The sequence below is a fragment of the Poecilia reticulata genome, linkage group LG9, assembly GCF_000633615.1.
Source record: "Poecilia reticulata strain Guanapo linkage group LG9, Guppy_female_1.0+MT, whole genome shotgun sequence".
Lineage (NCBI taxonomy): Eukaryota > Metazoa > Chordata > Actinopteri > Cyprinodontiformes > Poeciliidae > Poecilia > Poecilia reticulata.
Window position 1 is genome coordinate 6,249,059 of NC_024339.1, and position 24,615 is coordinate 6,273,673.

At 40.4% G+C, this 24,615-nt stretch overlaps 4 protein-coding genes across 4 annotated transcripts in view; 3 read left to right on the forward strand and 1 right to left on the reverse strand.

The window, feature by feature from the left end:
* galnt9 (polypeptide N-acetylgalactosaminyltransferase 9) overlaps positions 1-24,615 on the forward strand; it is a 1,026,805-nt gene that overhangs the window by 181,890 nt on the left and 820,300 nt on the right. The window lies entirely within an intron of this gene.
* dgcr8 (DGCR8 microprocessor complex subunit) lies at positions 77-10,702 on the forward strand. The gene is made up of 14 exons (XM_008417629.2): positions 77-210; positions 521-1,523; positions 1,800-1,968; positions 3,164-3,306; positions 4,236-4,548; positions 4,631-4,828; positions 4,937-5,038; positions 5,456-5,554; positions 6,372-6,454; positions 6,534-6,634; positions 7,420-7,526; positions 7,649-7,776; positions 7,891-8,004; positions 9,039-10,702. The coding sequence occupies exons 2-14, from the start codon at positions 807-809 to the stop codon at positions 9,120-9,122; spliced, it is 2,358 nt and encodes a 785-aa protein (XP_008415851.1). The 5' UTR covers positions 77-210; positions 521-806; the 3' UTR covers positions 9,123-10,702.
* trmt2a (tRNA methyltransferase 2 homolog A) lies at positions 10,742-18,789 on the reverse strand. Its single transcript, XM_008417627.2, has 13 exons — positions 18,033-18,789; positions 15,783-15,942; positions 14,782-15,412; positions 14,561-14,669; positions 14,128-14,309; positions 13,862-13,976; positions 13,665-13,780; positions 13,473-13,584; positions 12,561-12,683; positions 12,293-12,368; positions 12,106-12,222; positions 11,918-12,014; positions 10,742-11,086 (listed from the first exon to the last, which is right to left on the reverse strand). The coding sequence occupies exons 3-13, from the start codon at positions 15,399-15,401 to the stop codon at positions 10,942-10,944; spliced, it is 1,812 nt and encodes a 603-aa protein (XP_008415849.1). The 5' UTR covers positions 15,402-15,412; positions 15,783-15,942; positions 18,033-18,789; the 3' UTR covers positions 10,742-10,941.
* ranbp1 (RAN binding protein 1) lies at positions 17,432-23,624 on the forward strand. Its single transcript, XM_008417628.2, has 6 exons — positions 17,432-17,575; positions 18,826-18,959; positions 19,218-19,375; positions 21,203-21,331; positions 21,406-21,474; positions 22,359-23,624. Exons 1-6 carry the CDS (start codon positions 17,561-17,563, stop codon positions 22,505-22,507), a joined length of 654 nt encoding a protein of 217 aa, XP_008415850.1. The 5' UTR covers positions 17,432-17,560; the 3' UTR covers positions 22,508-23,624.

The following is a 24,615-nucleotide window of genomic DNA, read 5'->3' on the forward strand; positions in this document are numbered from 1 at the left end:
CGTAACAGCGGGAAAAGGCAGGGTTTGGCCCGACGACCAATCAATCATCAAAAAGCCGGTGCTAGTGGGCGGGGCGTGTAAAGATTGCCCGTTGTGTTTTCCCTCAAGATGGCGGTGCTGCTGCTGGAGCCGAATGGCAGCAGTTGGAAAATAAGATCATTTTAAAAGGTTGTGGAACCCTGTGAAGAGATTCATTTCGTATATCTCTCAGTGAGTACTTCCTCGGCGTTTTACTAAGCCGTTTACTGATTTGAAAGCAGTGTTTTCATGCGTCTGTGTTTGCTCGTTAGCACTTTAGCATCGTGAATATCGCTATCGTATAGGCCGAATGTGCAACTCCAGACTGAAGGGATGCTCACTCTCCATTTTAGGCTTCCACGAGTTTGTGTCTTTTACTCGTTTTTGTAATTTTGGTGGCCGTTTGTGAAGTTGCCGTGCGAACAGACGACAAAGTTGGTCCTGAATGTATTTTAATCTGATACCTATTCTCTGTGGTCATTTCCCCCCTTTTATCTCCTAGATGTCCGCAGCGGAGAATGATCAGTGCCTCTGTTCCAAAATAAGCTGAATGCATTGTGATTTCCAATAATTGAGACAGTGATTCTGAAGGCTGTCTACATTAATGAAAAGAGCAATGTAGTCAGCTTAGCATATTCAGCATCTGATACGTGGCCTATACAGGGATGATCTTCTGCATTGGAAATTTGTAAAGATTTCTTCATAGTTGTCAGCTAATATTAGATTTAGGTTTTAACTAAACCACACACACAAAAAAAGAAAACGTAAAAATAGTTTATTTTTAAACAATGGATACAGACGACGTTCTCCCCCCTCTCCCCTTGGAGCCACCTGATGATTTTAGCCTAGACCAGTGCAGAGCACCTCCACCACCTCCCCTGCAAACGTCCAGTGACGCAGAGGTAATGGACGTTAGCTCTGGTGGTGATGGACACACATACACCCCGGGGGATGGGGAAGCAAAGACGCAGGAGTGCATGAGCGAGAGCTCTCTGATTTTCTGTAGCCACCTTTCCAGTGAGGCCAGTCCCAACCCACAGTGCCCCAGAACGGCCCGCCACGCTCCTCAGGTCACCAAGTTTTTGCCGGACCTGAAGCAGCTAAGAAATGTTAAGATCAGGGTAAGCTTCTCTGAAAACAGCAGCAGCAGCAGCAGTACCAGTAACGTTAGCAGCGGCAAAGACAGGAAGGTTTTATACACAGGTGAGGGTCAGGAGGCAGGAAGTGAAGATGGCTTAGCTTGTCTGAATGGTGAAGTGGAAAACATGACGAACTTGCTGGAGGACGCTGAGGGTAGCAGTGGAACTGGGGACGCAGCAGGAGGGAAGTCGGAGGACAGCGAGGTAGACCTGGAGAATAAGGTAGAGTTTGCCGTCTTGGATGAGTTGGAGGACTACTACGAGAACCTCCTGGACCGGGATGATGGGGAGCAGGGCGGCTTTAAATCTGACGCCATAGTTCAGCAGGAGGAGGTGCAGGACGAGGCGTCGGCCTACGCCTATGAGGTACGTCTGAGCTCATTTTTGTTGCCTAGAGTTCAGCCGCTTTTAAAAGATAGTTAGAAAAAAAAAAAGATAAATTCTTCTCACCAATTCTTCTCACACCTTGCAAGATTGTGCATAAATTATTCAATTTAGAGAATGTCCTTTGGTGTTATCTTTTTTATACACCCTCATGAGTCTTTGTGTCTGCTGTGGTTTGGTCTGTTCTTCTCCAAGAGGAAGCAAGACTGTATTTCCGAGCCGTTTCCGTTTGCCGATCCTAACCGCTTCCTCTTCCAGGAGGGCTTCGATAACGATGTGGATGCTCTTCTGGAAGAGGGCATGCCAGTCCCAAAAAAGATGCGCCTAACGGAGGACAAGTATGCCGGGGACAGCGATCACCAGTCTGACGGAGAAGGCGAAGGGGGGGTGCAGCCGATGGTGACCAAAATCAAGACTGTGCTGAAAAGTGAGTGGTGGACTCGTTCTGACTGGTGTCTGGTCTGTTGGGCTCTGTCTTTTATGTTTCAGTAACAGATATCATTTTCTTTGCACCCCTACTAAAGATGTGTTTAACGTTCATATTGTAGCTGGTATTAAGTAAGACCTGTGAAGACACTGTTGCAGTAATCAGACTGATGATAGATGCATAAATTAGTTCCTCTAGATCTTGTTGGGACATTAGTCCTGGGCCTGTCGAAATAAATCAGTTAATCGCATTTAAACTTTAGGACAAAAGTCTTCTGTCTGATGCTTTGATCTCAACCAGTCCCTTTTTTTGGAAGGACAGTTTTGTTTCCAGAGACTTCATGATTCGTTCTATTTGTTGTTTCTGTTGTATTGTTTCTTTACTTTGGATATTTAAAATGTCTTCCATTTCCAGTGTTAAGTGTTCATTGGAATTGAAGTGCATCATGTTACCTAAAAATGATCTCAAAACAACAATATTATCATCGCAATAACTTCTGGTACAATTTATTGTCCAGCAAAATTTGTTATTGTGACATTCCTTTAATACTCAAAATGTTCTTCAAGCGATAGAAGGCTGACTTTGTAATTGTCTTTATGTGTCTCTGAAGGTTCCGGTCAGAGTTCATCACTGCACCTTGATTTCAAACCTGATCACTAGTTTTTATCCTTAATAACTCAAGCTGTGTGCTGACTCTGGATTGTTTCTCTTTAGGTCCAACGATTATAGCTTCAGTTTTGTTTGTGTTTTTTTCAGATGCTGATCACAATGCAGATTCAATGTTTCAATCTTATTTTATCGAAAAATATCAAACAATACAAACCGATTGATCTGTGCATCTTTAATTTAAAGATATTTTTTCTGTGTTCAGCAGGTGTGCAAACAAATGCTGTAAATATTTTGTTTTGGTTTTTTTATACTGGTTGTCAAGAAAATGGTTGCTGTGGAGATGTTGTATAAAGATTTTTATGACATGCATAAATAAAGTCACATGTATGCAGGTGTCGATCCTACAAATAAAAAGTACTGCACACAATAGTAAAGTATAGCATCATAAAAAAACAAATTTTCTGTATCTGATCTTTTTACAAGTTTAATTTCTTTTAAGTGTCTTCAGCTCATGATCTGCTTATCATCTGGCACACAGCAGCATTAACCCTATGTTAATGTTTTTTGTTTTTTTTTCGTGTGACAGGTCGAGGCCGTCCACCAACCGAGCCTCTTCCCGACGGTTGGATCATGACATTCCATAATTCAGGCATTCCAGTCTACCTGCACAGAGAGACCCGAGTGGTCACCTGGTCCAGGCCCTACTTCCTGGGAACAGGCAGCATCAGGGTGAGCTGCAGCAAAGGCTCGTGTCTTAACAATAGCTGTGTTTCCATTACAAATTAGCGTAAAATTTGTTGATATTCCGCTAATTTGGGGGGGAGGGGTGAAACCCACACAATTTGCCATATTTACAATAAAAAGAGAAACAGTTAAAATCACACATGGATAAGTTTGTTCACACAGTAACTAATTAAAAAACATGCCACACCGTCATCCTCCGTCCACTTCCTGTAGTCTTCTTTGTCTTTTCCGCAAGAAGTGATCAATTTATTTAAATGTGACGGCGCTTAAAGAACATACAATGTTACCAAAAATATACCGGATTTAGAAAAGTGCTCATTTCCATCTACTGATACATTAATACATTTAAAAAATAAGAACTGTATATAGCAGGAAAAAAGTTTACAAAACTACGTCTGCCTCTGAAATTAAACATCGAATTCCTCATAGGTGCCCATAGCTTATTACTAAGCTCCAATCTTTAAGCTGATTGGAGGAGCTCTCTCTTTTGGCGACAGGCAGTGTGTCCCAGCACGTCCATCCTTTAATGGGTAGAACATTCCGTGAAAACAAAGACTTTCTAAATCGTGAGTTTCAATTTGGAAGTTGAATCAGATTGAAAACTGGATGTTCAGTTCTGCAACATCCAAATACGGCGATTTCCATAGAGCCAGGAAGAAGCGCTACCCTCATCCTAGCACAGAAAAACTTTTTACTGAAAAACTCTGTCGAAATTTCCGTGTTTCCATCGAGCAGATTTATTTTTGGTAACTTCAATTTGCGCAATTTTTTAAACATTTTTTTTACGGTCAGTAGAAACACAGCCAGTACGCGTGTCGAAGGCGATATTCTCGGTTAGAAGATTTAATTGACAAACCCGAGACGTAATCCGGGTGTCGAAGCCCGCTTCTGAACTCTCGTGGCTTCTCGTTCAGAAACACGACCCGCCGACTAGCAGCATCCCCTGCTTACACTACAAGAAAATGAAGGACCAGGAGGAGAGGGAGCTCAACGGGGAGGTAAACTCTAACGAGGCTGCTGCGAAGGCCAGCGACATGGGGAAGGAGGACAAGTCGGCGGAGGACCAGGAGGAACACCCTTCGTCCACCGTCGGCGAAAACAGCCAAGACAGAGAGAGCGTGGACGAGAGCGGCACGCAGAGCAAAGAGGTGCAGGCGTACGACACGGCTCAAGGCGCCTTAGGGCAGGTCAAGGCCAAGGTGGAGGTGTGCAAGGACGAATCCGTAGGTAAGGAGTTTGATGTTAAGCGGACGGGACTCTGTTTTTGATATGAAACAGGATATCTCCTATTAAAAAAAATCCCTCGCAGAACTTGAAGAATTCCGTCTGTACCTGGAAAAATGCTTTGACTTCGAACAAGTCACCGTCAAGAAGTTCCGCACCTGGGCCGAGCGGCGGCAGTTCAACAGAGACATGAAGAGGAAGCAGGCGGAGTCAGAGAGGCCGATCCTTCCCGCCAACCAGAAGCTCATCACCCTGTCGGTCCAGGACGCTCCCACTAAGAAGGGTAACGAGTCCGGAGTCACGCGGCGCACGCCTGGAGGTTCTGTCACAGTCAGGAAGTTATCCTTGAAAATATTTATATATATATATTTCCCCCCCCCCCCCCCCTCAGAGTTTGTCATCAATCCTAATGGGAAGTCTGAAGTTTGCATCTTGCATGAATACATGCAGCGGGTCCTGAAGGTTCGGCCTGTTTACAACTTTTTTGATTGTGGTAAGTTGTTTAGTAGTGACTGAAGTTACTGGAGGAATTTGAAGGTTTTACTAACCTGTAATATGAACCTTTTAGCAGCATCCAATATGGACTTTTCCTAGATTTGCATGTGAGCTAATGCTAACGCTAACATGTCTCCTCAATTTATTTGACTAATTCAATCTAAATATTCAAACTGAAAATGTATTACCTTGTCACCACGGAAGTATTTAGTTCTGCTCTATTGTCTATTTTTTTATTCTTTTTTGTCCTTTCCATGTTTTTTGAATGATTTTACAGCACTTTCTTGCAGCTGCTGTTGTCTTAAAATGCTTTATAAATAAAGTAGCAGTAGTAGTAGTTCAGTTTTTAGTTTTCTGGTGTTGTTTTATATGACTTGTGTGAAAACTCACAGCAGACTGTTTTTGTTCCCTTCAGAGAACTCAAGTGAACCCTTTGGTGCTTCGGTCATTATAGACGGAGTCACTTACGGCACGGGAACTGCGAGCAGTAAAAAACTTGCCAAAAACAAAGCTGGTAATTTTACCTTTTCATTTGCAGCTTTTGCACATTTTATATGGATCTGCTGCTAGATGCCAGTCGCATTAAAAAAAACACTATAATGTGTAATGCTAAAATGCACACGGTACCTGCATTTTATCATATTTTCAAATTGATATCTATTGACATTAACTATATTGAACGAACAGCGAAGAAAAATGGTTAACATACCGTAATCTGACAATATGGACAGTTTCAGATATTATCAATTGGAATTTATTGTGACAGTAATGAATCAAAATCTTATTGTGAAAAGAAAATTATCTCAATAAACGATAAAATAAATGTCCAGCCCCAAATATAAATACTTTTATATTTAAATGATGTTTTTAGTCTTTTATTTTGTAACAGTTTATCCGGACTGAGTGCATGTGCATTCAAGAATCAAAGAAAGGGACATTTCACAACTTTGGGATTAATTTTGTAGGATGAACTGATGAACTTCAAATGAAATCAGGGGAATGAATAACACAAAAAGTGTTATCTGCTGCTTCTTCTTCCCTTTTTTTTTATTTTGTTAAAAAATTTATTAAGCCTAGCAATCCTTATTCAACAGACAAGTTTAAAAGATGCAAGGAAACAAAATAGAAATGTGAACCTGGAAAATAATTCTTTATTGTTTTTTTTTTTTAAAGAAACTGTGATGGAACCCTGTTTAATTTTTAATTTTTTCACTTCCATGTGTTTGCATATTAACGTTGCACAGTGGAACGAGATAAAATGACAGCATGCCAACGAGGGCTTTTGCTAGCTAACGTGTAACAGAACTGAACTCGCTTGTTACTCCCTTCAGCCCGAGCCACACTGGAAATCCTCATCCCTGACTTTGTGAAGCAGACCTCCGAGGAGAAACCCGTCGAGGGCGACGAGCTGGAGGTACGCCGCACCCACTTTGGGAACCTTTGAATCGTTACCACAGAAATAACTTTCTCTCCTCTGCTGTTTTGTCCTGCAGTATTTTAATCATATCAGTATAGAAGACTCACGAGTGTACGAGCTGACCAACAAAGCAGGTCTACTTTCGCCATATCAGATTCTTCATGAGTGCCTTAAAAGGTAAATTAGATTGTTGTTTTATTTTATTTTTTTCCAGGTTACTGGGAGGAAAACGGTTTATATGGGGGTCTGTTACTGTCAAGAACATCTATAAGGCTAGCGGCTAAAAAGAGTTCTTGTCCTTGATTAGGAACTTTTTCAGTAACACCAACCGTATTCCAGTGTGACTGACAGGTTTCATATCACTTTCCTCCAAAAATAATCGACGAATCTTTTTTTTTTTTTTGTCAAAAAAAAAAAGGTTAAATGAAATCACCACCTCTCTCTTTCTAAAAGATGTTTAGGAAGGTGACAATATGTATCTGTGTCCGATTTTCATCCAACTAATGAAATATTTCTTGCATTGCGTACTTTAAAATGTTATAATTCAGTAGAGCTCAGAGTAGCACTGAGAAAGCCTAGAGGGTTTTTTCTGTTTTTACTTTAATAAAGGTCAGGACAGATATTAGAAATAATTGTTAAACAAGTGCAGTAAGGTTTGATTATGTTGATTAGACTTGGCTGGAATTCCTTGGAGATGTTTTCACAAATTGTACAGGAAAGGTCCGGCTATTTTGACTGACGGTGCTGTATGTATAAAAAGAAAAAGTGATTGTATTATAGGTTAGCTCTTTCTCGGTCTACACTTTGTGTTCTTGCCATTGATAGAAATGTAAATATGTATCTCTTTCTATACTAGTGCAATCTCTTTGTTGCTTTTTTATGTTTTTTCAGCATTTTTTTTTTTTACTTGTGTGTGGCAAGGTTAAAAATGACCTCGATAAATAAATGTTTTTTTGTCTCAGAAACCATGGAATGGGGGACACCAGCATTAAATTTGAGGTGATCCCAGGAAAGAACCAGAAGAGCGAATATGTCATGACGTGTGGGAAACACACGGTGCGAGGCTGGTGTAAGTAGAACCAAATTCTAAGTCTCGTCAATCTACGACTTTTTTTCCTTCCTTACCTTGCGGAACCACGCATGCAGAGTTTTCAAGAATTGTTTTGTTGCTTGGTTTTCTTTCCCAACCAGGCAAAAACAAGAGGGTCGGCAAACAACTAGCGTCCCAGAAGATCCTCCAGATGCTTCACCCCCATGTTAAGAACTGGGGCTCGCTGCTGCGCATGTACGGCAGAGAAAGCAACAAGATGGTCAAAAAGGTGAAGATCTGCATGTCTCACTGTTTCTGCCACTTTTTCCAGATGTGTAGAGCTGAATGCATGGCTCACGTAAGGCTTTTGTGCATCATTTTGCACAAAACAATCTTTTCTCAGGAGAGTTCAGACAAGAGCGTGATAGAGCTGCAGCAGTACGCCAAAAAGAACAAGCCAAACCTTCACATCTTGAACAAACTACAGGAGGAGATGAAGAAACTGGCAGCTCAGAGGGTGAGAGTCGATGACGTCCGATGTGTTGCTACACGTTTGGTGTTTAGTTCTTCTGGTCTGTATTTCTCTGTACGGAGCAGAAGAAAATAATCGTAGCTTTGTTGGATCCTGAGTCTCAGACTCAACAGGAAGGCAGTCTGAACACACACACCCTTTTTGTCCAACATGGCCATATTTTCTAGATCAGCTTCATAACTGGATGTAGAAACAGTGCAGAAACATGGTAGTACAGGAGTCCTTGGATTTTTTTTTTTATGCAATTGATCACAATATTGGTTGCATTTATTGAAATGTGTCTACAAATCTTTTTTTATTAGCAATTATTTTGACCATGAATCAAAGCCTGCTTCCTTTCTGAGCTTCAGAAACACAATTTCTCTATAAACAAAACAAATTTAAAACAAAAAGAAGTTCTAATCAAATATATTTGGCCAATATTCTCCTAGTTAATGACAGAATTACTAATTCCTATCGGAATACATTTTATTCTCTCCTCACAGTGTACAATTATTCCCCATTTCTATCAGGGCTAGTAATTATTCTAATAATGGATTATTCTATCGATTAATCTGACGATTAATTGATTAATCTGATTTTTAAGTAAATAGGCAGATTATTTATTTCACCACTTAAGCTTTTTAAAGTAATGTTAGAAATGCTTTAAACTAATGAAAATAAACAAACTCCTTTACTAAACAAATTATTTACTTGCCTTAAATGCCATAACAGCATTCTTTTAGTGAATATCAACAAGGTTAAGCTAAAACTATGGCATGAGAAATTCTGGGCAAAACATGTTTTAAGACAAACAATGCAAAACGTATATACTTTTTTTCTGCAAACGGTCTTTGTTGAGTCTGTGTAACGATTACTAAACTAGTTGACGATCATTCGAATAATCAATTTGTCACGATTAATCGTTTCAACCCTGACCCCTATATTTGAAGGCATATAGCTGTGATTCTATAACGTTAGTCCCATTCTAAATGTGTTTAGTCATCCGTTGTGGTTGCTTGCTCTTCTTTCCACATCAGGAGGAAACCAGGAAGAAGCCCAAGATGACCATAATGGAGTCGGCCCAGCCGGGCAGCGAGCCCCTCTGCACTGTCGACGTTTAAGTCTCGGAATCACTGACGAACCACGGCACTGAAACCCCAGTCACTGTCAAACATCACACCGCATCATGGCGTCCACAACAGAACGCATCACTTTGACATCCGGCGAGGAGCGTAAGCGTCACACTGATCAGACCGGCGGAGCCGCCGCTCGCTTCCCACGGCTCCGTCTGAAAAGGTTGAGCAAGAAAGAGTGTGAGGATTAGGACTGAGCGCACTTAGCGGGGCCTAGAGATATGGGGGGAAAAAGAAAAACAGTCTACCTCTCTAGATGCGTCCTAACCAACAAGAATATGAATTACATCAGAAGAGAAATGCATGCTTTTAACTGTAAAAAAAAAAAAAGCCAATCCAAACATTGGTTTTACTGTCAGTGTTATTTTTAAAAGTCAATCTTTTAGTGCTCGCACTTGGTTTGTTTTTTGTTTCTTTTTAGTGCTTGAAGTTTTCAAAAGGGACTACTAATGCTTGTATTTATACTAGTCAATTAATTGGAAAAAACAGTTTGTTTATGGATCCTTAAAATTTATATTTTAAGGATAGAGGAATAATAAAAAAAAAAAAGGGTACCATTTTTGTTAATCAGTCTGAAAAGTCATCGTGTTCGTTTGCATGACATGCGTCATGAAGTGACCGTTTGGGGAAAAACCGTCACCATGCACTCTCGTCTGATTGGATTTTACTTTTCGCTCGTCACGCTGTCGTTCGGAGAATAACCGTTTGTGGGGACGTGATGTTTTGAGTAGGACACAGTTACAGTCGCAGTAAACCCGACCCAGGGTTGGAAGTACCGCTAGCTTTGACATTTCTTTAACAATTAGCTTTTTAATCTACACTACTGCTAATTTCAGACTTTTGTCCTTTTTTTTGGTCCATTTTAAAAAAACAAAGTCAGCTACACGTTGCCTTAGTTAATTCATTTCATGAAGGGCTTAGACTCTAAAGAGGTCGGACCTAAAAAGCCCTTCAACAGGAAGTGGAAAGACCAACTCCCATTTACTTGATAAGGCATTTACTCCTTAGGCATTTGGTACGTTTTGAGTCGAGACGGGTTTTCAGAGTTGTCTTAATTGGTGTGTACTTTGTACGTTTGCCATCATCCTCACAGTAAATCATGCTAGCTATATAGTAAAAATAAACTCTGAAGGCAGCCTTGTAAAAGTTGGAACAGTGTATACCAAAGCTTACATCCAGTCTTATGCATTTTCTAGAAAGCTACATGTTGCAGGAAAAAAATAAAAATGAGGCTTAACTGTGGCATGAGCTGGAGCAAAAATGAATACAAACTGCTGTGCTTTTTCTACAAAAAAATAAAAACTTTTAGGAGGCATATGTTTCAGCAATGCTCTTGTGATTGTGTAGATTGCTTCAAGAATGTTTTTTTTGTTTTTTTTCTTCCCCTCCCCCTCATCTGTACGTGTCTTGACTCACCAAGTCGTGGTGTGAGGAGAGAAATAATATACTGGTTTTATGTGGCGTTGTATCAATAAAATGTTTGAAAAAGTTGCTGCCTAGAAACTGTGTTGCAACCTGAACTCGACTTCAGTGATGTTTGTTATGCAAAATAAAAATGTCTTTACTGACATCTAGAGGCCCTTTGGTTTATTCAGCCACACAGAAGAGGTAGAGAACTGTCTTTATTCTTCATATACACAGTTTGTGCGAATTCTTTACCAGAAATGCTGCGTATCAAACCAAAACTTTTCAAGACTTTGTTTTGTTACCAAAAAAAATAGAGCAAAAAATTACTAAGCGAGTTAAGTGTGTATACATTTTGAGAATAGAAAGCACTAAAGTTTAGCTGATCTGTTTCTGGTCGATGCTAAGTCTGCTGGGAGTTGTAGTCCACTCTTTCAAACAGAAGAAGAATCTCCACATGCTTGGTCTGTGGAAACAGATCCACGGCCATCGCTCGCACCGGACGGAATGGGGCGCCGTGAACTCTGTTGGAGGGAGCTCTGCACAAGCTGAGGAGGAAGACAAAAACATTGACCATTAATTTGAGAAATCATAGGCTTTTCTTTTATGATAGCTTGACCACCATCTAGACATGGGCTAGGTAAAAAAAAATGCCAAGGTCTAACCAAAGTGACCCAAGAAAAAACCCCAATCCATCCAAAATTTTAACCTGTTAAAAGATACATTTGGTATCCAGGCATCTAGTCAAGATGATATCTGGGACAGATGCTAGTGACCAGGAACCTTCATCAATAAGGCATTGTAGGGAACTCTGGTAGTGCCAAAAAGAATATATGTTGGTGGTTTTTAATTTTTTTATAAAATGTGACTACATTTTCTTTTACACTAGATAAAAAAAATTTCAATTGGAGTGAAATATAGAAGTTTATTATAATTGAATTAAAAAATAATAATTTTAGACATTTAAAAATAAGTTCAAGTTTAGTAAGTGTAAATAAATCCCCAGTTTTGTAATTTTTTTTTTACTAAAACCTTTAAATTTGCTTCATTTTACCAAGGCTGCATCTATAGTTTCTAAAAGTTTGTAGCCTTATTTATATTTCCAAAAAGTTCATATATTCTATAATGAAAAGAAAAAATGCTGGCAAGATACAAAAAAAATTCCAAATTATTTTATGTTGCATCTTAATGTTTTCTGAAACTAAAGCAGCTGCTATGGTTACACTTCTGATGGGAGTCTCCCAAGTGTTATCTTTAATTTTAATTTGGAATGGCTGATTTGGGTATATTATTTTAAACACTTCAGAAAACCCTGTGAGGCTTCTATTTAAAATGGAAAATAATTTTTCTCATGGGTGAAACAAGCTAAAAGTCCTCACTCGATAAAGTTGGTCATGGCCGCCTTGGCATTGCATGCCACGTAAACCAGCCTTTTCAGGTGTTCCGCTCTCCTGATGGCGAGGATGACCTTGGTGTCTGGTTAATTTAAAAAAAAGAAAAAAAAAAAAAACTCATCACCGCTCTTCAAAACAACCGCATTTCGCATTTGTCCGGGTTATCTACTCACGCAGGCCCGCCCTCGGTGGATCCACGATGGCCGTGACGTTGGGGGACACCAGAGCGTTCAGGATGTTGGGGAACACGTCCTCGGCTTTTCCGCAGTGAAACTCGACATTACTGAGATCTTCACACGCAAAGAAAAAATAAAAACGTGACTTCATGTTCGTGTCCGCGTGAGGAAACGGCTGTCGTACCGTTAAGCTTGGCGTTCATTTTGGCGTCCTCCACCGCTTCCTGACAGAGCTCGATGCCGATCACCTTTTTAACGCTCTAGAAAACAAAAAGGTTTGAAACTCCATGAACTTTCTTCAACATGCAGTTGCTGATATCTTCCTCAACAGTAGGATGTGTTCAATATAGCCTGGACAAACTTAATACACTTAAGGAACAATCCAGTTTATTCTGAAGACGTTTATACTGCCTACATGATTGTTGTCGTTACATAAAAAACACAAAAATCACTTTAGCCAGTGAGAGGCCGATGGTTCCCGTCCCACAGCAAACGTCCAGCACCGTGCTGTCTTTGTCGAGCTGAGCCCATTCCCCCACGGCCGAGTACAGCACCTCGGCAGCCCCCGTGTTCACCTGGAAACAAACACACAACACTCATCTTCAAGTACAACTACTCAAAAAGAATGAAATATGTGTACAGTCGCCTTGTGCACATCCGTTAAGTATGAGAATGATGCTAATTCTGCCATCACAAACATAAATGTGTTGGATCTAGAATGAGACTGAGCAAAACAACATCAGACTCTGTAGGAATACCTGTGTAAAACAAAAGAGATTGATATCTGGGAAAAGACACATTATGCATAAGGTGGAGGATCTGTGATGCTGTGGACTTGCTTGGAGAATTAAGAAAAAAATCTCTGATGTGCTACTGCAATAAAATAAATTATTTTGAGTCAAGTTTATTTGTATAGCACATCTCAGCAACAAGGCATATCAAAGAGTTTTACGTCATGAAAACACAATACAGTACATTTTGTCAAATGCCATCATCAAAATATATCCCTCAAATATATTGGATCAGTGTTCCAGTTATTATGAATCAAAGGGAACTCTAAAAAAGTGGAGGTTTTAGCCTTGATTTAAAGGAACTCTGTTTCAGCAATTTTGCAGTTTTCTGGAAGTTTGTTCCAGATTAGAGGAGCATAAAAACTCAACGCTGCTTCTCCGTGTTTGGTTCTGGTTCTGGGGATTTAAGGCGTCTGGCACACATTTGCCATGCATGACCATAAACATGGCCACCACTGTATCTGTCATCGATATTACTCCATAACACTAACCTAAATGAGGTTTTTACAAGATCAATTTGACTTTATTTCTAGGGAGATTGTGTTAACAAGTGGCCATAAATCTCCTGCTTGCCTGAAAGAAGGAGTGCGGGGATATTCTGAACTTTAGGCCGAGCAGCTCCTCGTGAATGCAGCTCTCTCCAGCCACGAGCTCGCAGGGCAGGTCCTCTAGGTTGGGAGATGTCCTTCAAATAAAGTCGAAAACGGGCGATTAACTCTGCTATCCAGATCACTCTGGGGACTGATTCAAGCTCATCTTCCTCACCTTTGACCCTCTCGGACAAAGTGCAGGGAGGTAATGCCGCTCTCTTTACCCTCTCCTTCGAGAAAATACATCTTCATGGAGTTCTTCAGGGCGCTGAGCTCCTCCTCTTCAAGTTTCTGTGAGAATATAGAACGGACTTCACAAGGGAAGAAATCAACAGTAAATGACATGCAGCTAAACTGACGATATATCTTCACCTGCGGGTTGAAGAAGATGATCGCCATAGCTTGCTTGGTCCTCGTAGTGCGTACGGTTAGCTGCTTCCAGTGCCCTTCGTACGTCTCAGGACTGTACACAGAGTACTTGGTAGTCCTGTTTCCAGAATTAGAGAGAAAAAAATACATGAATCAACAAGCTACTGACATTTTCCAAGCTTGGAATAAGAACTCCTACAATCATTTTTTTGGAAAATTTGAAAAGACAGCATCCTGTGGCGGCCGGTGGTATTCAGCGGTGGAAGCACCTGATAAACTTCTGGAACTCGTGGACCACCCTCTTGGCCTCGGCAGACACGTGGCAGGTCTCCGCCGGTCCCACCACGGCGCAAGAGCCTCCTTTGTACTTCCCCAAGCGGAAGCCGATGGTCTTATCCTCCCCGTCAGCCCCCACGGAGATGAGGAACTCACACTTGTTCCTGTACTCCGTCTAACCGAGACCCAGAAACACAAGCAGAAACGTTTACATATTGTACAAGACTCTTTGAATGAGAATACTTACTGGATTAGACATTTCAACACCAACACTTCATTTCTAAAAGACCTGGAGGAAGTGCTGATCCTCTTTTACAAACCTAAGCTACAGTCCAATGTTTAAGAGATGAGGCTACTTCCTGGCACTAACAAGCCATTCTTACGCAGTCTTTTAAATAGTTAAATATTGGAATGTGGGGTATTTACCTGCGTTGGAGAAGGTCGAATTGCTTCAAGAGGGCAACACATTTTGTTGAATTTTCCTTTCTGTGCAAAGAGCCACGGCAACATGGCCTTGTTGGTGCTGCCTATCTCCCTGAAGACCACAACATGATGGGTTAGTCGCAGTGAATCGTACAGAGCATGAAAGCAAAAGTCAGTAATAAACAATTCATCTGATATGGATCCAGATGAATGGGGCCACCTACTTGGCCAGTCTCTGCAGAATCTCCACCACCTCCTGCTCCTTGATCCTCAGCTGCTCCTCGTAAGGCACATTCCACAGGGGAGTCACGGCGTTGGCTATCTGAACGCTGAGCGGCTCCTCTTCTTCCTCATCACCCCTCTCTGTTCTCTTGGACGCCGGCTGCCCCTCTTCCTCCCCTTGCTTCCTTTTCCTCAGGATGGGGTCCGCTTTGGGTTTGGCCAGCCTGACGCTCAGGACTTGGCCCTTCCACTGCATGCCGTGCACCATCTTCATGGCCTTGTCGCGCTCCTCCTCGTTCTTAAAAGTAACAAAGGCGAACGTTTGCTTGCCAAAGAGCTTGATCTTGTGCGGGTTCAGGCCGTGCTTGGCCAGGAACTTCTTCAGGTCGTTGAATCCGACGAACTTGGGCAGGTTCCTGATCTCCACTTTGTAGATCTCTGAGGTGAAGAGGTCTTCTTTGATGTAACGGTACATGTTGGTGTCGGAGGTGGCCTCACTGCCTTCAGCTGGAGGATCAGGCTTGGGGGCATCAGTTTTGGAGAGTTGAGTGAGATCATCACCAGGTTTCTCTTCCTTTGAGGATGCAGCCTCTGGTGCTGCAACACCACTCAGATCCGCCATCACTCTTTTGGCTGTCATAATACAATCATAAGGCACTTACATGCATGTTAAAAACACTGTAAACAGTCTAGTGGTGCTTATCAGTTTTAGCAGATGAAATTAATCACACCAACTTCAATGTAGCAGTAACCTTTTAGTTTTTCACAGTTGCCCAATGTTAATATAAGGATTTCTAATAGGAGTGTTGGTTGTCCGAGGTTCTTAAATACATCTTCATCACTTGAGTTAGATTATAATGTTTAGATAAACATAGAAGTTACATATTGTTCAGAGGAGAACATTTCTGTACATTCAGAACTTCCCAGCTCATGTTTAACGGCATCAACCTCAACAGAGACTTAGTCCCATTAATATTCAGTGGATGTTTTCCACGCGCCTTACCTCCAGACGCCAATGTAACGTCGATTTCTCTTCCACCTAAGCTGAACAGGGCGTCGCCATGTTGGTCCAACCACGTGCAGCGTCAACCGTGAGTTTCTTAAAGCGATAGTGTCGCTTTCGCATTCGGACAAAGATAGAGACAGGCTGTGCAGAATGAGACCTGTGCGAAAGACGTAAGAGAACTGCAAAAACATGTGTATTTGATTTTTAACAAGACTAAAGAGGAACTTTTAAATATGTAAATCTAGTCATATGTGACGCTAAAGCGGCACAACTAAGCTTCAAGGGGAAAAATGGGAAAAAAAATAATCTCATGACTAAAAGTGGCAAGGACAACATTTTGAGCAGATCTCCCATCATTTTTGAAAGAAAAAAACAAAAAACGCTCGCTAGATTCAATTTATTTCATACTTTATTGCTACTGGGTTTTTACCTTACAGCAAAGGATAGCACCCAAATTTTGTGTCATATAATTACTCTCTTCATTTGACAGCACTCCAAGAGGAGCAAGGAACAAAATCTTGAATGCACATGCTCAAATATGATTTGAGAAAAGATGGGGTATTTTAAGATTTAGGACAATGCTAAGTTATTTAAGTATTGTTTTTGAATCCAACAGTCTCCTGGCTCCACCCGTCACTTCGTAGTACATAGTAAAATTAGAAAATTCAAATTGAAGTGATTTTATAGCTTTTACTTTTTGTGTGCCATCCAAGTGTGTAAAACGTGCTTTAGATCCCAAACTCGGAATAGGTAAGAAGTTAAAGGTTCTACTAGAAAATGCAAACAGTTTGCTGAGTATTTAAACCCATTTGAATTAATTTTCTTCTTCTTTTTTGTTAAAGGCAAAACTGATAGCTGCTTTGAATGGCTGTAGTCTCTGAAGAAATTATCCAACTTCTAGAAAAAATGTATTTAAGTCGTCACAAATAGTTTTTGATTAGTTTAATTTCTGAAAGTAGTCAATTATGTGCAAAGAGTTGATGAGACGTTTTAATTATTACTTCACCCCAGGGGTGAAAGTAAGGGGGTACGGAAGGGTACTGCGTACCCCTAAAAGATTTAGCGGGGGTACGCAGTACCTGCAAGAGAGGGGAGCGGCTGTCTGCTGTAAAGAATCAATGGATTCACTGTTCACTAAAACACGACTTAAATCAGTCGTGTTTTAGACACTCCCTACCACATCTAACGCAAGCGGTAACTTGCATATAATGACATAAACATTACCCCTGTGTCCTCTGACTGGACACAGGATCAATAGAACCAGTTTAAAAGCTAAAATGAATGGTTATATGCCACACATGGAAAACTGGGATGCACTCCAAGCCATGATGTTCAGGATTTAGGTCTCATGGCATCTCAACATTGCAGTCAGTGGGCTGACTGCAATGTAGCTCTTGAATTGTAGCTCTTGAATTGTAGCAATTCAAGAGCTACCCAGTTTTTATCGCTTTCGTAAAAAAATTTATCAGCACAGAAACTCCAAAGCACACAAAGAAGCAATATATATATATACTTTTGTCATAGTACCCCAAAGAATTTAAAACTACTTTCACCCCTGCTTCACCCTAAAACTTGAAATAAAATCAGAGTTTTCTATGTCTGAGTAGAAAGAGGCTGTTCCCTCGCGCGCTGTCATGCTGGCCGCGCAGGCATGCGCAGAGAATTCGGCGCGCGAAGCTCCAGCAGGAAGTGGGAGCAGCTGAACGCAAAGGGCGGCCAGTTTGGGATTTGAACCTCTCACACAACTTCCATAATCTGTTAACATCTGCTTTATTATGGCAGACACGAAGGTAAGGGCAGGCGTTTTAGGTTAGTTAATAAATACGCTTTAATTTAAAGCCAGAATTTTTTGATAGTAGTTATATTTTGTTGCGGAAATTTGACAAACCTAGGCAAGGAAAAAGAGAAGCCGACAAGTATGCCATTTAACTGTAGAAAATATATTTGGGAGGATTTTTCAGACATAATACAAAAGGAGAATCTATTTAGTTTCATGTAGAATCGTAAGAAGTGCTGAGTGACACATGAGATGCTTGATTTTCTTTAACATGTCGCTTTAGAGTTGAGGTTTACGAGCTCGAAGAAGTCCTGTGAAGTGTGCTGCCAGTCAGCATGTTAGCCTCCTTACTCTACTCACGAGCATCATTAAGCACTTTGCTATAATATATAAATATTATTATTTTTGTCAGCTAATTGAACCGAGTCAATGTGCCGCACAAAAATAACGGGTTCAGTAGCGTCACATACCTTTGTCTGCTTATTATGGTAGCTAACGTTAGCTTGCTAGTGTTAGCGTTAATGGCTGGGCGCTGAAGAAAGAAAGTCCGTTTGCTGTTGTATTTTAGCGTAACGTTATACGAGAGTCTGACTTGACTTAATGTTTATATCATTATATGCAAGTTACCGCTTGCGTTAGATGTGGTAGGGAGTGTCTAAATAGACTAATGGCTTAACAATTAGCTGTTAGCCTGCTAAGGTGGAGGCCTCTTTAATAAGCCGGGATAACTTTACAAGTTGACAGAAAATTAAAGTGAAACGGCAATTTGTTGGCTGGCGTCAAATTTAAATGAGATCACAACAACCTCTAGCTCCATATTTATTACCCACTAGCTAAACCAACAGCCGTGTCTTCAAGCTGGGTTCAAACCTTCATATTATTTAAAAAACATTCAGCTTTTAAAGTTGCAATAATTTGAAAATCTTTGTATTGGGTACTTCATAAAGAGTCATGTTATTTTCCTTAATTTTTTTTAATCACATAAAGCCAAATGGTATTCAGTAAGCTGGGGTCAGCAGCAGTCATGTACAAAAGGCTTTGTCTGCTCCCTCTGTCGCAAAAGCTATACATATAATCCTCCACCCCCCACCGCGCCCCCCTGGCCTCCATTGAACCATCGTCTGTTAGTGCCTTCACTGAAATCACTTTTGTTTTAGATTATTTTAATCCACATTGCACACCCCAGATTATAGGGGGTTTGCTTAGATGGGGCGCTTCTTTTCATTGTTATTGGAGAAACTAATTTCACTTTTTTCCCTAAAGGAGCAGGAAGACCATGAAACCCCTGGAGACGGAGCCGAGGACACTAATCATGATCCCCACTTTGAGCCCATTGTGTCTCTTCCTGAGCAGGATGTTAAAACATTAGAAGAGGACGAAGAGGTGCTCTTTAAAATGTAAGTTTTTGCCACATAAGTTTTCACATCTCAGTTTATATCTTATTGGATAAAAAAGCACAGCACTTTGTTGATTAGATATTTTAAAATCCAAGTATTCCTGAAGGTAACACGTATCCTCTCAATATGTGGTTGATATTTAAGTGTAGCGTAAGCCAAAGAAGTAGTTGTTCCAAAGACAAAACAAAAACTCTTTACCAGAGACTGTCACTTCAATTGTGTCTGCATCTTTGAAACAAAGTGTTGCTGTCTACTCAGGCGAGCCAAACTGTATCGCTTTGCCTCTGAGAACGACCCTCCAGAGTGGAAAGAGAGGGGCACGGGGGACGTGAAGCTGCTGAAACACAAAGAGAAGGGCACGATCCGCCTCCTGATGAGGAGAGACCGAACTTTGAAGATCTGTGCCAATCATCAGAGTGAGTCAGCTTCCCGAATGCTATCTAACTAGGCATCACTAGAATATTTCCCAGTTTAAAAAAAAAAAAAAAATGTTTCTGGTGCCACAACACACTGTCATGATCTGGAGACAAACTAAATCTATTCAGGGTGTCCCCCAGAAAACCTGCTAAGCCCGGTGTTAGGGGCGATGTCAGGTGGTCCACCAGCGGCCCACCGTGTTTTTGTGTTACAAAAGTTAGGTTACAAAAATTTGGAGGTGCACCAGCAGGCATCATCATTTTAAAATAATATCACATGAAGCCAACAGGCAGGTGTAGAGACGGTGCAGTTGGTTCACATCCACTTCAGTGTACCATCTGTAAACCTGGTGTAATTCGTCACTACTGTTAGCAGGGGGCTTTTTATGCTTGTTTCTTCACTATTTGAGATAAATAAACGACGCTTAGCCTGATGGGAGGTCATTTAAAGCCTGGCAGCCCACCTGGCTTACAATACCCTGAAGGAAACCTGGTTGTTTAGTTTTTTGTTTTGTTTTTCATTTTTTTAGGTGTAACTGTGACCATGTGCCACAGCATTCAGAGCCCCACAAACACAGATGTCACTCTTGACAAACATTCCCATTTCCAATGCGCTTCCTTAGGACACCAGTCACATAAAGAAGTGTGATTTGTATCACTAATCTGCAAGTTGCTAACAGTGTTTTCAAATTTATTGGTATTTATTGGTGCTTTTATTGAACAAACAGTGGAGAAAATAGAACTAACAATTCCAACAGTAAGGCCAGTATTGGGGGATTTTAAATGCCATTAATTGGAATTTGTCATGACAAAGATAAATCAAAAATAATCGTGATACAAAATGTATCAAGATTAGGGCTGAAACGATTCCTCGAGTGATTTGAGTACCTCGATTATTAAAATTCCTCGAGGAAAATTGACCTGCCTCGAAGCTTCGTTAATTTATGYTTTATCATTTAGCGCACCGTGTTTCAGCCGGAACATTATTTGCGTTGMGCRGRGCTCTGACTTCCGCCTCTGAGTTGTTGACGGAAGCTACGTGTTAGCGGCATAASGTCCAATCTTCARGTTCGGCCCGCGGGGATTTTACTGATTGGTGATAATTCYGGGTTTTCATCGTTTTTGTGGGACCAATAAACATCCTTAAAATGACCGGCGCGATGCCGGGAGTTCGGCAGCCTTTCTGCTCCGGAGCTGATGGTTGAACGGCAGGAAGAAGCTGCGGAGGATTCCTACAGGTGAGCGGAGAGACTGAACACGATTCTTACAGGGTAAGAGCAGCTTTACGGACGAACCGCACAAAAACTTATATCAGCCCGGTCTGAACAAACGGGAGGCGGAACATGGCTGGTAGATGAGTTTCTGAACGGAGGAGCCGTAAATATCCCGTATTGCTCCCCCGGTCTACAAAAAAGTAACTGGTAGGAAAGCTCAAATGTGGAAAAAATAGACTGATGTTGATATCCGATAGTAACACTGGTGTTATGGAAGATTTACCAATATTTTATTTCATAATTGTTTTTATCCGATTACTCGATTAATYGTAAGAAAAATCTATAGATTACTCGATTACTAAAATAATCGTTTACAACAGCCCTAATCAAGATAATGCAATAAATTCTCACCCCCTACTTGTTAGCCAGAGAGAAAAGGTAAAGTAAATAATGTTGTTCTAGCACATTTAGGCAGTTCTGCTGGACTGAACTAACATTTCGCATCGATTTAAATCAACAGCCCTCATAAACTGTGAAGCGGTGTTGCCCTCAAGTAGACGCACTTCCAGTCGGTTCTCCCTTTGTAACAGTCTGACCTTCCTGTAACCTGCAGTCAGCCCGCTGATGGAGCTGAAGCCCAACTCTGGCAGTGACAGAGCATGGGTGTGGAACACACTAGCAGACTACGCTGACGAATGTCCCAAACCAGAGCTCCTGGCGATCCGCTTCTTAAACGCAGAAAGTGAGCAGTGTCCAGTATTTAAAGAAGGCCGTTGCTGTTTGCTCCAGCTAACAAACTGCGTTTTCCTTCAACAGACGCTCAGAAGTTCAAGGTGAAGTTTGACGAATGCAAAGAGGAAGTTAAAAAGCAACTAGAGGGATCAGGTACTTTTTCATTTTTAGATTTTCCTAGTTTATTTAGTACATTTCAGTGTGCTGGTTATTATTGTTGACACTTTTGAATAAAACAACAAGCATTAATTAATTCCAGGACCCCAGTTTATTTGGATGATGTTTGGTAGAATTATTTCTAACAAAAAATGAATTTTACCAAATGAACTGACATAAATAATAAAAACGCGTTATAAAATGTAAATACAATGCAGACACACTCTGTTCTTTGCTGCTTACTCCAGCTTTGGACTTTTTCTGTCTGCTACATAAACATGCATAATGTAACACGACTAGCTTTGCTTAAAGACTGCTGGTGTTGCATTTTTGCTACATTTCGGCTTCTTTTTAAATAGACTTCTACTCATTTTTGGTTAAGAGGCAGCTTTTTTCTTTCTTTTTTTTCTTTCTTTTAAATACTGTCATACATTTCCATCAATTTAAATATATGACAGCATTTTAGAGCCGTTGTAGATTAAAAAATAATAAAGAGGAGTAACTTTCCACCAAAAAAATTGCATTAATTTGAGTTTGAAAACAAGCAAATTTGCCAGGAAAAAAAAAACTCAGAATATTTTTATTATTTTATTACATAAAAAAAAGACATTTCTGATGATGTCCAAAAAGTCAAACTTTTTCAAATATTTGCAATTTCTCGAATTTCTGAGATGTCTGAGATGAATCTCAAAATTTCAGGAGGGGGGTTTTCTAGCAAATTTTTGACTTTTCAAACTTGGAAATTTCCTTGTTTCCGAGTTCTTTGTGCAGAAATGTATTCTTTGCATCTACAATGGCCTTAATATGTATTCGTAGAAATCAGAATACATTTTAAGACAATTGCTGAAAATGTTCATGGATCCTGTATCGTTTTGCCACAGGCAACACTGATGGTGCAAACACGGTGGCAGAGAAGCTGGAGGAGCTTTCAGTAAAAGATAAGACATCTGAGGGAAAGAAGGAAGAGGACAAAAAGGAAACCAAGAAGAATGAAGATGAGAAAAAGGAGGTGAAAGCTGAGAAGAATTAAGAACCAAGAACTTGCTTTGCTGATCTTCAGTTGTTTTTTTTTTTGTTTTGTTTTTTTTTTTTTTTTTTTCAGTTTTCCTCTTTTTCTACAATAGACTATGAACTGAATTTGGACTCCTGCATATTAGTTTTTTGTTGTTTTTTTAAAATCTGTTTTGCCTCAAGATCACAAGTCCTTGAAGCCACTGGAGAAAATATCAAACAAAGTTAATAACAAATGTATATTTTTCTCTGACCCTGTTCCCATTTTGCTCGGTGGAAGCCCACACTTTTCCACCCTTACTTTTGAGAGTTCAACATTACTATTAACAAACTGTGAAAAGAGGCTTGTGATAGCGATGATTCCCACATTGGGGTATTTTTTGTTTTTTTGTTTTTGTTATTCTGAAGCAGAGTTCATTTGTAATGTAGCCTGCTCATTAGCAGCACCAGGTCAGGAACCAGGCACTATGGAGGCGCATTTTGAAGGTGAAAACCCACTGATGACTCTCTATGGGCCTGTGAGTCCTGTCCACACTTCCACTATTAGACGGCAAGGCGAAGACGTCTCTTTGAGGTGATTTATCCCTCGGTTTAGTCCAGTCGGAGGCAGAAAAAGGAGGAATTCACTGGACATTGGGGAGCATCAGATGAGTGTTTCGAAGTCACAGTGTCCACCACGAATCAGATGCACTTAGTTAAGAATCTTTTTTTTTCTCCCTCTCTTAAAAAGTCTTGAAAACTATTAAGTCCAAAGTGAAAACGGTTCATTAATTTGTGCAGCTTTTTTTTCTTTCTCCCCCCCCCCCTGTCTCATGTTTCTCATCAGGAGATAAGTTTGTATGTTTTTAGCTCTTAACATTCCCAGACTTCAAAGCATGTAAAGTGTATGTAACGGCGTGCGCCCCATCTTGGTTCTGTGTTCGCACCGCCTGCTCCTTTTTTCTTTCCATCAAATACGTTCTCTCTACCTTGACTCTTCAGTGCATCCAAGTGCCAGTGCATCTGTAAATACATGTATATGGATGAAATGTTGCTCTTCGTTTGCACTCAGATGATCTGAAATGTTGCTCTTCGTTTGCACTCAGATGATCTGAAATGTTTCCTCCACCTTCAAATAAAAGCTGGTAAAGATCACACGCTTTTGTATCCATGTTTGAAAAAACTGCATCTCGGTAAATGAAAAATCTAATCAGAAACATTATTTCACTAATTCATTTTAAAATTTGTAACTATAGCTTTGTTGTGGCTAGAATTAATGAAATCTCACTTTTCTAGTAGGAAACTTGAATATTATAAGGAAAATAAAAAGGATTTTTAGTACTGAAATGTCTCCCTACTAAAAATTCTGTCCATGTGCTTTACAACATGTTCACTTGGTTCTTAGTGATTCGTCTTGCATGCTTTAGTAACCATTGGTCATTTGAACAATGTAAGCCAATTTCAAATCCTGCTGGAAAACAAAAGCACCTCAATGAAGCTCGTCAGGAAACCCAATAAAATTTACTCTTGTGGGAAAAACTTCAGACCACTTGGTCTGGTTAACAATGCAACAGCTGCAGCTCATATAGTGAATAGGATTTCTTTTTCTTCTGGTGGCTCTTGACTAGTCTCGGTGCAAACATTTTGAATATATAATACAATTTTACTATTTCTGTAAATTATTCTAAAACTATAGGATATAAACTCTTTGTTTTTAGAAAAATTTATATTTTCAAAACTTAAAATGTCGAACAGCGCCACGTTTATTTACAAGCTTACGGCGATTCAGCAACACGAGACATGAAACCGGTATTGTGATATTCATCAACTCGAGCCCAGTTTAAAACGGTATCTACGCCCAGCCTAAATAACTAACTTTTGCGGCTTCATCTGAAATAGTCTCCGAGTTGACGGGGCTAAAACGCCTTAAACCACCTGCTGAGTGAGTCAGTAGGTTGCTGCAGCGCTATGTATTGAAATCCCTGTGTTTTACGTTGTTTTCTGAAACATTATTCGAAGTTTGAATTTTTTTTGTCCCTGATGGCGTTTTGGAAGCCATTTTTGTGTCTAAACGAAGCAGCAGACACGGACCAACCATGGCCTCTCAGCGGTGGTTTGTTTGGCTGCTTGCGTCCCTAAAACATCCGA